The following is a 12,946-nucleotide window of genomic DNA, read 5'->3' as shown; positions in this document are numbered from 1 at the left end:
CATTGCTTTTAACATTACAAAGACCTCAAACCTGGTTCAGAGTCTGAATCTTCTCTTGGCACATCATCATAAATTACCTCATCCGGGTCTAAAATCAAGACAGAAAAAAAAAAAAAAAAAAAAAAAAAAAAAGAGAAACTTCTTAAAATTTGAATGGGACCAAGTGTTTAAGAGGCAGACAAAGCCCTTAACATGCCTTTAGCTTTTGGTCAGCCCTGAAATGGTCAGGCAGTTGAAATGCTGTAGATCCTCTCCAACTGAAATATACTATTATATTTTAAAGAAATTTGGTTAAATATGAATACAATGGAGATATGACTCACTCTCCACTAACATTTTGCTTGCACATCTAATCATTCAAATATTGCAATAATGCACCAAGCAGTATATGATTTTTGTGAAATTTCAGTTTTATCTGCATTGGTTATAGTGACCTTTGGTAGCCTGAAAACAAAAATCCACTGCAAAAACCAATATTTCTCCCTCCTTCTTACAGAAGTATGGTATATTCTGTGCCTGTTGAAGGCTGCTCATTGCTTTACTGAATGGCTGTAGAAAAGCTGAAATTGACTTTTTAAAAAGAGCCAAAACTAAATAATGTAATGATTACCATTAAGAGGCAGAATGACAATGCAAATTCTTCAGTCACTTCACAAAATATGTAAGATGAACTCCAGTCCAGTGGGAACAACTGAGAACAGGCAGGATAATCTGTCCTCAAACCACACAGTCTCTGTTCTGATTTAAAATAAAGCTGCCAGCCAAGAATCAACAGCACACACCAAGACAGTAGCAATTCCTTCCCTTCCTCCTCCTCCAAGTACTTATTTGCTACTACTGCACAAGAAGAGCAATTTCAAATACAGTCGCAGATCGGACTCTGAACTGGAGCTTATTTCCACTGCACATGCATTGATGGAGCCAAATGACTTCCATAACACATGATTCCACAGATTCCAACAGGTGGAAAAGTGAATGTTAACTTTATTCTAAAATAAAGTTCTAACTGGTACAGTTTGGTTCTGAAATCTATCTGAAAACACACAGTAAAAGTGAACATGGACATTCCCATAAAATCTGCTTGTGCACATAGACACATCCATACTGCTGATCACAACTTAAAACTGACCACCTTCCACAGCTGTACTTCAGTGCTCACGGGTACTTACTTTCCATCCATGCTGTATTTGCAGGATCTGCAACCCATTTGGCCAGGGCATCATCCTCTTTCTTGGTCTGGTTATCTTCACTTGAAAAAGAGGCAACAAAATAAAAGAACTAAAAGTTATACCACAACATTTTAAAACATCCATGAAGACAAGACAACAAATATATTTCTGCCTTCTAGTTTCCACTCCTAGGTTGCTGATTAGTCAAAAATGTTCCTTCAGTATGTAGCTGGTTGATGAATAAGCTATTCTAGTCAGTAGTCTGACAATTTTTGTCAGAAAATTGAAAACGCTTTCTTTACAATCTTAAAAAATACTCTGCTTTTGAGTTCATCTATCAGAACACAGGAAATTCTCTCAGAAACAGTGAAGTGAGAACTTCTTTTTCATGGTAAATAGGAATAAAGACACTCTGGGTTACATCAGGAGCCATCAGGCAAAGCTCTGCTCTCCTCCTCCACCTGGTGCTGGTGAGGCTGAACCTGTAGCAGCACATCCAGTCTCGGCTTCCCAACACTCCCCTGGTAGAGAGCTGTGAAGAAACTGAAGCTACTTCTAGAGAGATGTACAGAAACTGAAGTGAAGGACTAAGGCACATGGTTTACAAGGAAGGAGATAAAAGATATGGAGATTATTTAGGCTGGTAAAAAGGATGTTATGGGATGATCCAAGAGCAGCTACAACTATCCAAAAGAGAACTACAGAGGAGATGGAATCAGGGTTATGTTTTTTGGGGGGGGTTTCTTTTGGGGGTTTTTGGACCCTTTTTTTTTTTAATGCCAGACAAAGGGGGAATGGTCAACAGACTGCCCACTGGGAGATTTGGTTTGGACATTTGGAGAGGTAGGGGTGGGGAAGGGGGGAAGGGAAGTACAGCAGGGAAGACTTGCTCAGGGAAGCTGCAGCAGCTCCATCCTTGGAGGGTTTGAAGGCTCAGCCAGCAAGGCCATGATTGATCTGATGGAGTATTGGAAGTGGTCCTGCTAAAAGCAGCAGGCTATACCAAACCTCCAGCAATCTGTTGCACCTGACATTGCCATCACTCTAGAAAAATTCAACCCAGTGTCTTCAAAAATGTCATGCACATTTACACACACCAGTCCTGATTTTTGTACACAACCAGAATACAGGAGTAAGAAAGTGAAAAAAAACAAACCAACAAACATGGAAGTATCACACAAGGAAAATAAAATACTTATCAAATACAAGCTTTCTTAGGAATAAAGGCTTTACAAATCATTAAAACATGATGAACTGGCAATCACCTATTCTGAGGGTCCTCCAAGTTTACAGAATTATAATGACATTCTTCAGCTGCTGACTGTGTACCTGCCAAGTAGGAAAAAAAAAAAAAAAAGCAAGTGCTTGCAATAACATGTCAGTTTGACTCAAATTGCACATTTTGCCATAAGAAACTGATTTTACTAGATCATTGCTAAGAATAATCTCCTTCCTTGGAATAGTTTTATTCCTACGCATATTTTAAAAAAAATTTGGAAGTTTCTTCACACCATGCATTTTTGAAAGCTAAGTAATTCAAAGGCCATTTGTTAGAAAAGCTGTTAAGAGGAAATCACAACACCTAATGCATTTAATTCTATCTTTCAAAAATATATTCCTCTACAGGTAATAAGGACCACATAAACATTTGCTTTTACTTGACAGTATTCCTAATAGTGGTAAAAAGCAAAGTCTGGAATAAAGGCTGGAATTATAGAAGAACTGCTGCCTAGCTAAGGAAAAGTATATTCAAAATACAAAGAAAAGGCAGGATATGGGGAGCTTTCTTTTCCTACTGTCTTGACATTAAGCTGTCAACTTTCTCAACTCAGGTTACAAAATGCATCTCTTGTTTCTGTAATAATCCATAGTTATTTCCCTTTCTAGTTTCCTCTTCTGTCTTAAAATTGTACTAGAAGACAGAGAATTCATCAAATCATCAAGGGAAAAATCCCATAGCAACTCTAAATCCACAAGAATTGGAAAACAAACAAACAGAAATGCATATAGAAAAGGCAAAAGGAATAGGAATTTTGCCAGGATCTAGGAAAACAAAATAAAAGGTATGAGAAGAAACCATTTGGCTTGAACATTGAACTCTGGATCTGAAAATTATTTCATTACATTAAAAAGGAATTAGCATTAATCATATTCACCCAGGGTGAGTGCTATACAGGAAAGGTACCTGAGGTTAACCAAGGATTCCCTTTCAAATAAAGTAAGGTGTGTAAATACAGTACCTTCTTCATCTACAGAAACACTGCGTATGATGACAGGGCTGGAGTATGCTGGCAGTATCAAAGGTAAATTGGATGGCACAGCATATCCACAAGGGACAGGAACAGAATATCCACCAGACAGGTTGGGACTTGCACATTCATCCGGAGGACTTGGTTCTGGTGATGAGGATGGATCCTTATCTTGGATTGGGGAAATATTTATGACTGAGTAGGGATTTACTTTGGCTGGAGTGCCTTCTGCAGCAGGTTCTGATGTTTGCAGCTTCTCAGTGTTTTCTAAATTATCAGCTCCTTTAGTTGAAAGATTAAACAAAAATACAAAGTTTTAGTTTTCATACCTGTTCAAGCCATTCTAATAGCTCTTTGCAAGTATGCTAAACACTGACCCAATCTTTACTATACAAGCTGTTTACAACCTGACTCAAAATTCCCACACAGTAGTACCAACCTCCCCATTTCACAGATGAGGGATGCAACAAGAGCAAAACAATGAGTTACAAAGATGCCTATGGAAAAACAGTAACTTGACTGACATAAGCACATGAATCAAAACAGTCTTAAATTGAAAAGGTTAAAATCTGGATTCTAGATTAATTTGAATCTTTCAAACACAAACACAACAAATATTTTAGGGGTAGTCATAAGGATAAGAAAAGTCATGGAGGGCAGTCCTGAAAATGCTGTGTTAAGAAAGGGAGGAAGAAAATAACTTCACAAGTTTTCCTCTTTGAAAATGCATTGTTTTCTGTTATAGAAAGTTCCCAGTATTTTTTGAGACAAGCTGAGATACAGCAGAACCACAGGCCACTCTGAAGGGAACTGCTATCCCAAGTGATCAAATGATTTTAAGCTGTAAGCACAACTTCACAATAAGGGTGAGCAAGCAACAGATGCTCAGGGAAAGATGATCTTTAAGTTCCAGGTTGTCAAGCTGCACAGTACCTGAAGAGTTACCTATATTTAATTGCCATAAGTACAGTGAATCTGTTTACAAAAGGAAATTGGATTAAAGTAAGCAAAATCAGCTGTTAGCAATTTGAGCAGAATACAGCAATTTCCAGACTACGCCTCAGCACTGGAAACATCTGCATATGTTGTAAAAAATGTTTCAATATTTAGCAAAACTTCTGTTTATGAACAAAATTCATACATTCAAACTCTACTTAGTTTTATGCATAACATTTCAACTCAGCAACCAGCAAGCTTAGCTGTGAAACAGCTTATCTCAAGCCATCAATGTGCCTTAAGATCAGCCAGGATATACAGTTTTCCTGTAGCATGACACTCAGACTATGTCCAATCCATTGGTTTGGACATCACACTTGAATGGGAAACCTCTCAGGAATTACATGTGATGGTCAATTGCCCTGTCAGATCTACCATGACTGTAACTGGCAGGAATATTCAAAACACTTGCATGGTATTTCCATGTGTGAGAGACTGGACTATGACTCAAAAGAAATTGACCATTTTCAGAGATGCCTGGGTGCTTTGCTGAGGCCAGGTTTGCAAGCCCGCAAAGAGAAGGCAATGAGTTTTTGGGTGTGTAATGACAAACCTCTGGTCTGCATAAGACAGAGGGGGTGAAATTACCACCTCCAGAGGCTACAAACTATGCTCTGAGGCTGGTAGGAGGCAGACAGGATCTTGCCTTTCATCATGCCAAACTGCCCTCCCTTACACACACGCCCTTCCCCCAGGGCAGGTCACATCCACACAAGGCTTACTGACATTAGAGGCAGCTGCCTTAGAAGAGCTCATAAACTCTCAACCACCCCTGAAGTGCCCTCAGACTCATTTCTGATGAGTTCCACCAGAGAACTGTGCATGATCAAAAGATAGAATAAAACTTCACCCTCGCAGAGGAGGTGCTTGGGCACTCCCACCTGAACCTGAGAGCATACTAACCTACCACACTTTGTATTTTATGGGCTTTTTCCCCCAACTCTGACAGATAAAAACCTTCAATCATCACTTCAATCAAGTGTCATCACAGATCTATGGCTGGTGATTATGTATCTTCCTACTCTTATCCTTTCTTTCCCTTTCTTCCTTCCTTTTCCCTTATATGTTTCCTTAAGTGGGTGGTATTTTTATGCTTTGATATTGCCATATTACTTTATATACTAACAACCAAAATGGCTACATATATGCTTTCCATTACAATCAAATTGTTCCAAAGTAAACCCAACATGTGTATATTTACAAACACCAATCCTTCTGTGTTTGTTTCACTCTAATCTGCTCCAAGAGATCCGTTAAGAAGAACCTGAGTTACCCTCAGGGGTGGGCCATAACACCATGGAAAACTCTTGTTGAAGTACTTTTATTCAACTGTCAAGAAAAGGCATCCTATGATCAGTCTTGACTATTTAGCCCAGTGGAAGTACAGACCAACAGGCTGACTTACCTGCAGCACCAGCCTCTTGGTGCTCCGTGTAATTTCCAGGACCAGGAAGAGGTGGCACAAGGGCTTGCCTGTCTGCTTCTGGTATCTCATCTCCACTATCAAAATCAAACTGTTCTCCCTCATCCTCCTCTTCATCATTCAGACCCGCGGCTTTTGGTTCATGTTCTAGAACTGTGCAGAAAGACACACCTTTGTTTGTTTGCTCTTAATAATGATTTCATGGGACCAGTAAATGCTCCACATTACAAATGAAGCTTACACAATGAACCCTTAGATTTTTAGGTTACTGGAACAGAACAAAAGTTGATTGATGTGTTGATAACCTCATGCAGTTTTCAATAAATCCTTTAGTGCAAACAAGGAAATTACTTGCAAAGAAACAAACAAGTAATAATGCAAATACCCTTGCTTTTGTCATAATGAGCCAAAAAATTTTTAGAAAAACACCTAAACAGCCAATTTTTAAACATGAAAACTTCACAGATTAATTTATTTGCACAGAGACTTTGCAAGTTTAAAACTTCAAGTAATTTTCCCTTTCCAACTGAAACTCCTAAGTCCATTCTTTCCTAACAGTGTCCAAATACCAGTGATAATCACTTAGTTCACACACAACAGAGACCAACAGTTGATTTTCCTCCTCCAATCTGAGATAGTTTTAAACCATGCAACATGCTATTAGCCCTATTACCACACCATGCATTCTCGTGGAGGGAGGGTATGGAGCCTTTGAGGAAGTAATGGCCAAAATAATGACACCCTAATATAGATAAAAAGTGTGGCTGAGAGTTTTTTTCCTCTTTGCCTGTGAAGATACTGTAGCACAGATTTGGCTCTGTACATGGGGCTGGGGAGAGGAGCAGGAAGAAGTACACAGCAGTTTCCCCCAATGCTACTGGGGAAAACCCATGAAAATGTAAATCCCGTCATGTACCTACAGCATAAAACAATATCCTAAAGAAGATAAAGGAGTAAATACACAATTATGTTATAAAAATTTACCTGAAGGTGATAAGTTTCCCCCCTCCATCCTCAGGTAACAGAAAATGAAAAAATAATTCTTGCAAAGACGATTGGATCTGCTGCATCATGATGATGTTATCAGCTATCCTACCATTCAGAACTCATTTTTTATCTTTATGATAAAACCCACAACACCCCAAAGCTCTAGACTGCTTAGATTGTCATGGTAATCAGCATTCTTGCCAAGGCTTCTGTTTCTTCAAGCAGGCTGAGCCAGCATATTTTACTACAGCCACAAATAACAAGATCTTTCATGCAGCCTCTCTGCAGGAGAAAAAGTGAACTAATTGCAAAAATAGTAAGGAACAAAAAACCCAGATTGCCCTGCATTTATTTTCATGTGCAGTGACTGAGGCAGTAGGACATTTAATTTAATTTTGATTAATTCCTTTCAAAAATTCTTCTGTATGAAATCAGGCTTCTCATTTTTGCTTTGTCCATTAGCAATTCTTTTTTTCCTGAAAGATGCAAGAAATTCTTCAAAGCTCTTCCAAGTGATTAAAGACAAACATGGCATTCTTCCTGATTCACCATCCATCGGACTAAACTGTAATATTTGTTGCTTGACTGTGTAATGGGGAAAAGAAACAAAAGAGAGGAAGATGTCTTTCCAACATGAGTATAAAAACCAAAAATTGGACGTGCCACCTAATTTTTTTCTGTTATGGCTGTTAACACTGCCCGTCTTCATTAATTTCAAAACATTTACTTTGCATCATAGATAAACAAGGCACAGAACCTGATAAATGGGCACTACAGCCTGGTAAGATCCCATAATCGCATCACTGATGGTACAGCAGGTTAAGATTACAAAAAGAGACAAAAAAAGAAAGAATACATTGTCCATCAGAAAGGGTATACCGGAGACAAACAAATATCCTCAGTTCAGAAAGCTTTAAACTGTATTACAGCTTTGCATTACTTCTACATTTGCTTAATTCTGCAGGTATAAACTTTAGTCTTTCAAATTTACAGATACTTTCCATCACATATTTAATAAAAATATTCTCCTTTAAGCTTTTAATATCAAGAGCATACTATTTCAATTGATGGAAAAAGTATTTTAACAACAAAAATAAAATAAAAAGAGGATGGGGCTTTTTGCTTCAACTTAAGAGCTGATCATAACTGCAGATAAATGCAGATTATGTCCCACAAAAAAAGACAAATTCTTGTTTTGAAAATACCTGTTTTCCACAGTTCTCTGTGTTATGTCACAACAACACACAGACAAAAGCTCTTTTTTAAGTGCTACAATTAAAAAGACAGACAGCAGTTAGACCCAGGCTGAATCTGGCTACTAAATACCACCACAGATCTTGCAAAATTTCATGCTCATGAAGAAAGTCCCAGTTCCTCCTACCCTTTATCTGCAAATCAAAAGGATCAAGCCAAAAAGTGCATGAGGCAACTGTCTTGCAGAAAAAAAAAAAAAGGAGGGGGGAGAGGGGGAGTCTGCTGGGTGGGTGTATGTGGGGGGTATTTTCAAAGGCACGCTCCCTTGCAAAAAACACACTAAGGACAGCTTTCTTTTGACATAATTTTAAAATGTAATACATTTTTTTTCTGAAGTAATAATCACACAATGCTTAGAATGACAGAGTCTGTCTGGAACTACTTCAAACAATTAAATTAGTTACTAAAAATTCAATTTTCCCTTTCACCTCTGCTCACATCCTTAGCTGTATGTGTGCCAACCAGTGCAATGAGAATACAAAAATTGATTGAACTTGTTCATCGTATGGCTATACCACTCTGCGAGCTCTGTAAATGCTTCACGGAAATTCTCACATTTCTAACACTTTCTATTTGGAGTTTTCAAAACAGAAAAAAAAAATCTGATATAAGGAAACATTGTCTTCAAGTTAAATTAAGTATGAAAGCACTAATTTAGAATCAGAAAAAGGAATACATGTTCTCATAACTGTGCACCGCACACAGATTTATGACTTTTTCTGTGCCTTGTTATCCAGTGAAATGACATTTCTTAAGTTTACTTCAGAAATAAGCTCACTTAGGTTGTGTTTACAGAGACCTGCTGGGGCATAAGCAAATTTAAAAAATGTTTGGTTGGTCTGCCAATTGCAAAGCATTCTTGGCACCCTTTGCCTTCCCATCCATTAACTAAGGAGTTAAAGGAATGACATTAATTTTAAAGCCCAGATTAAGTCAGCGAAGCTTCATTAATAGTTTTCTTAAACAGTTTTAGTGACACAGAAGTAAGATAAAATAGCTCTGCACTTACTATCAAGTGCATTTTGAATACAATATGAACACACCTGAAATAAAAAAAAGCATGCCAAATGTCTGTCCCCCCCTTGCAATCTCATAAATCCATGACAACTCAGAAGTCGTCAACTAAAGAAGTAAACTTTCTTCCAAGAAAAATCATGATAAAGGAAGAATGAAATAGAACCCCAAGCACAAACAGTTCAACAGTCTGGGGCATGATAACAATAAACCTGGAAGACCTGGACATAAACAGGCATGCTGCCACCAAGAAATATGAATAATTTATATTTTAAGGTTTGAAAAATATTTTTAGAAGTGGAAGCCTTCTGTATAATTAAGAATGTCATCTTCACAATCAGTTGTATTCTTTTTTTTTTTTAAAGTTCACAGGCTATTATGGAACAAAAAGCAGAAATGTATCTATTATATTTAAAGAACTCAATAAATATTTCTAGTCGCTTCTACTATACGACCGATGAAGGAAATAAGTGTAGAATGCTTTAAATGGCATATATCTACTTATTATTTAGTGAAAAAATATTAATACAATTGAACCTAAAAACGCACTGGCAGGAGTTGCCTGCTTTTATTCCAACCTGCAGTTTTAAAACATTTATATTTTTTATTCATTATTTTGGATTGCAACAAAACACTTAGGACTGCAAAGACCTACCTTCCTTTCAAATGAATTCCCCAAATGTTTCAACTTTCTACAAATACTTGAGTGTCTTGAAATACAAAAAACTTATTAGTAAAAAAAAAAAAATAAAATGTTACTATCCCAGAATATTTTGAGGTATTATAAAATATGCTAACTCACACAGGTTACAAGTCAAAACAAACTGCCAGACATAGCAATCTAAATGCTTATTATTTATCCTTGATACATTCCAGACATTTTTCTGATGAGATACCCTTCCCTTTACAGACCACAATTAAAATCTGACAAGCTCCTTATGGAAGTGTACAATAGAAATAAGTATTGAAAGCATGCAGATACCAGGAAACAACTGAATTTTTTAAGTTACCATAATTTTTGTAAAACTAACCATTTGAGGCCGAACACACCCTGCTGACTGTGCTCCAGGATAAATGGACTCTCAAGCTGTTCCCTTTTTATTTAAGAAGAGATTTCGTAGCAGAGGCTTGGTGTTTGCCAGGATGATGAACCTTGTGCTAGGAAACACTCATGCCTGCAGAAGCTTCCAGATTTGACCAACTTTGTAAAATAACATCTGCCTCATCTTCAGCAAGAACTTGAAGACAGGTTTCAAGAAACTTGGTTGCCACTAGACAACATCTTGTTTCTCCTAGCTTGAAGGCACCGCTTAGGTTGCATTCCTAATGCTTGAAAACAACGTGGTATTTTCAACTCGCTCATCTCCCACTTGTGACCACTAATTCTTGAGTTCCAGGAGAGAAAACTGCAGTCAAGTATTCTTTCACTCTGGTAACTCAGCTGACACATTTCTCTTCTGCCCTTCCTCAAAGGACACCTGCACCAGCACCTGTGCAGGGAGAGCGGCGAGGTGCAGGGCAGGAGGGACCCTGCCGGAGAAAGGCTGACCTGTAGGTGAAAGTGCTTCTGCCACTTCACTGACACTTCCCAGTCACACGGGACACCCATCAGCACACCACTGGCATCCATAAATCACCTCCTCACACTGTCACACAGGTGGAAAGTATCTATTTTTCTGGGGGAATATAAACATCTAGGACAAACTGTGCACGCAAAAACATGGGAGTGAGAGCTCCTTCCCATGGGAAGTGGGTTGGAGCCAAGGACTTTCCCTTTGCACCCATTCCAATTGCACTCACAGCTGTGCTAAGCTGGCACTGCAGGGAACCCAGGTCCTTGTGGTACAAGCACGCTGCTAATTACACACAGCTCGCACACACATCCAAAGCATGACCACAATGTCAGCATTACCAGTCTCTGTGGAAAACAGTTACAAAAAAAACCCCAACCAAACTAAAGATATACATTCATGCAAAAAGTGTTTGCAGTGATGGAAACAAAAGCAAAACCACATGAATTAACAGGCTTTCCCTGCAAATAAATAACAAAGAAATAAGTACAAATGCCTCTTTAGTATTTTGCAAATACACACACTACATACTAATTATGTTGTTGAGCATGCACAACAGATATTGTTCTTCTGGATAGAAAAAACAAATTCAAAACCAGAGTCAGAAGAGTAATGAATCTGCGGGCTCACATTTCCGAGAGCCTGCTAACAACAGCATGCCTAATACCAAAAAAAATTGCATTCCTTGAAATAAAGCCCAGGTCTATGGATGTTAGGAGATATTTACAAATAGCAAAAACGCTGAAGTTTACAAACTACTCACAGTGACAGAAATTTAAGTCTTAATTAGCTAAAATTTAAAAGAACCTAGTAGCAAAAAATCAAAAGTCTAAAATAACATCATTAAGACAAGAACCATGCTGTCCAGAAAAAGCAGGAGCAACACCAGCAGACCTGTATCCTTTGTAAAGCCTCAATGTGCTTTTCAGTGCTGACTACCCAATAACCAGAAAGGCAGCTACGTAAAATCAGTGGTTTGTGGCCATTTACTTTAAATACTCAGCACACTAGTGGCACTGGTATTGCCTGCCACCACTGGAAACACAGATCAAGCCTGGTCCCAAGGATGTCTTTTCCACTTCAGCACCACATTAACACATTCTGACTTATGAATTTCCAAGAAATACCAAGAAATTTTGCTGGTGCTGTAAGGAAAGCCTGTACAGATGTTATTTGGAATTCTGCATAAATACATGAGAGATCCCTCTCTATACTACAAAGCACCTCTCCATATTAAAGGCTACTAGCTTTCCATCAGTATTCAAGGAATACCAATACACTTAACCCTTAGCACCCCAAAAGTCACCCATCTGAATTGGTATAAATGCCACCAGACAGCTGAGCTGAGGTACAATGGGTCTGCTGATGGTAGCTGAGCCGAGCTCAGCCTCAGCTACTGCGCACACGACCCGCTGAACTCACCTACAATGTGCTGCCAAATGGACAACCCACACAGGGAACAGGAAAACCACAGAGCTCTAATAAAACAGCAAACAACTACAAAGTCATTGAGAAAATGAAATATCCAGCTCTGGCATTGCAAGGACAGAGCATGTTAGCTAACCACAAGGTACATATTATATATGAAGGAAAAACAGAAAAATTTCCTAGAAAATGCAGTTTTGACCATGTAGTCGACAATTTTATGAAAAAATAACCCTTTTTAAGGAAACTTCCACCACTGAGAGCAGTCTGGCTTTTAATTTACTTCAATATTTCTTTTTCTATGATTAACAACTATTAATATCTAGTTTTCCAAATAATTACTTTTACTTTGAAGCAATTGCTGTTTAATGGTTTGAGGTATATGCATTTCTCTAATACAGTTTGTTTAATTCTAATTAGCAATATAAAACTGCTGAATCATTTAGCAATACCTTGGACCAAAAGCTCTTTAAAAGTAATTGGAAACCCTATGAAGAAGGAGGAAGCCAGACACACCCTGGAGATCCAAAACAGAGCATGAGATCCCAACTCTACAGAAAGAAAACATACAGCTCGGGTGCATAAACTGATTATCATACTAAAGAGAAGCTGAAAGCCAACCAGAGCAAAAGCTTGAGTTTTTAGGTCTTGGATCATTCTAGCAACATCCTTCTACCAGGATGACATAGTCTGGTTAAGAAGTTAGCAAAGGACTCGACTTCATTTGTGGATCATTTTTTTTCTCCACCTTGCCAGCAATTGTACATACTTCCTAGACTGAATCTTCGGATTACTTAGGCAAAGGGATGCCAGACCAGGTTTTGGTAGTCTGGGGACTACAGTGGTGGCTACTGTGGT

The 12,946-nt window shown here is 38.3% G+C and overlaps 1 protein-coding gene across 7 annotated transcripts in view; it reads right to left on the bottom strand.

Annotated features, from left to right (window-relative positions):
* Positions 1-12,946, bottom strand: part of ARHGEF10 (Rho guanine nucleotide exchange factor 10) — a 105,152-nt gene that overhangs the window by 71,758 nt on the left and 20,448 nt on the right. For 6 of the 7 annotated variants that reach the window (XR_010997016.1, XM_068183576.1, XM_068183579.1 and 3 more), the window contains exons 3-7: positions 5,820-5,990; positions 3,410-3,700; positions 2,435-2,498; positions 1,170-1,249; positions 32-88 (exon numbers count right to left, since the gene is read on the bottom strand). Coding sequence is in view for 6 of the 7 variants with exons in the window: in XM_068183576.1 (XP_068039677.1) it covers positions 32-88; positions 1,170-1,249; positions 2,435-2,498; positions 3,410-3,700; positions 5,820-5,990 (663 nt within the window). In the remaining variant the exon portion in view is untranslated. Of the gene's footprint in view, positions 1-31; positions 89-1,169; positions 1,250-2,434; positions 2,499-3,409; positions 3,701-5,819; positions 5,991-12,946 lie in introns of those variants that run through there. The other variant, XM_068183580.1, reaches the window with a different exon arrangement.

Source organism: Anomalospiza imberbis, chromosome 3 (assembly GCF_031753505.1).
Source record: "Anomalospiza imberbis isolate Cuckoo-Finch-1a 21T00152 chromosome 3, ASM3175350v1, whole genome shotgun sequence".
Taxonomy (NCBI): domain Eukaryota; kingdom Metazoa; phylum Chordata; class Aves; order Passeriformes; family Viduidae; genus Anomalospiza; species Anomalospiza imberbis.
Note: the sequence above shows the minus strand (reverse complement) of the source record. Positions and strands in the feature narration are given on the sequence as shown.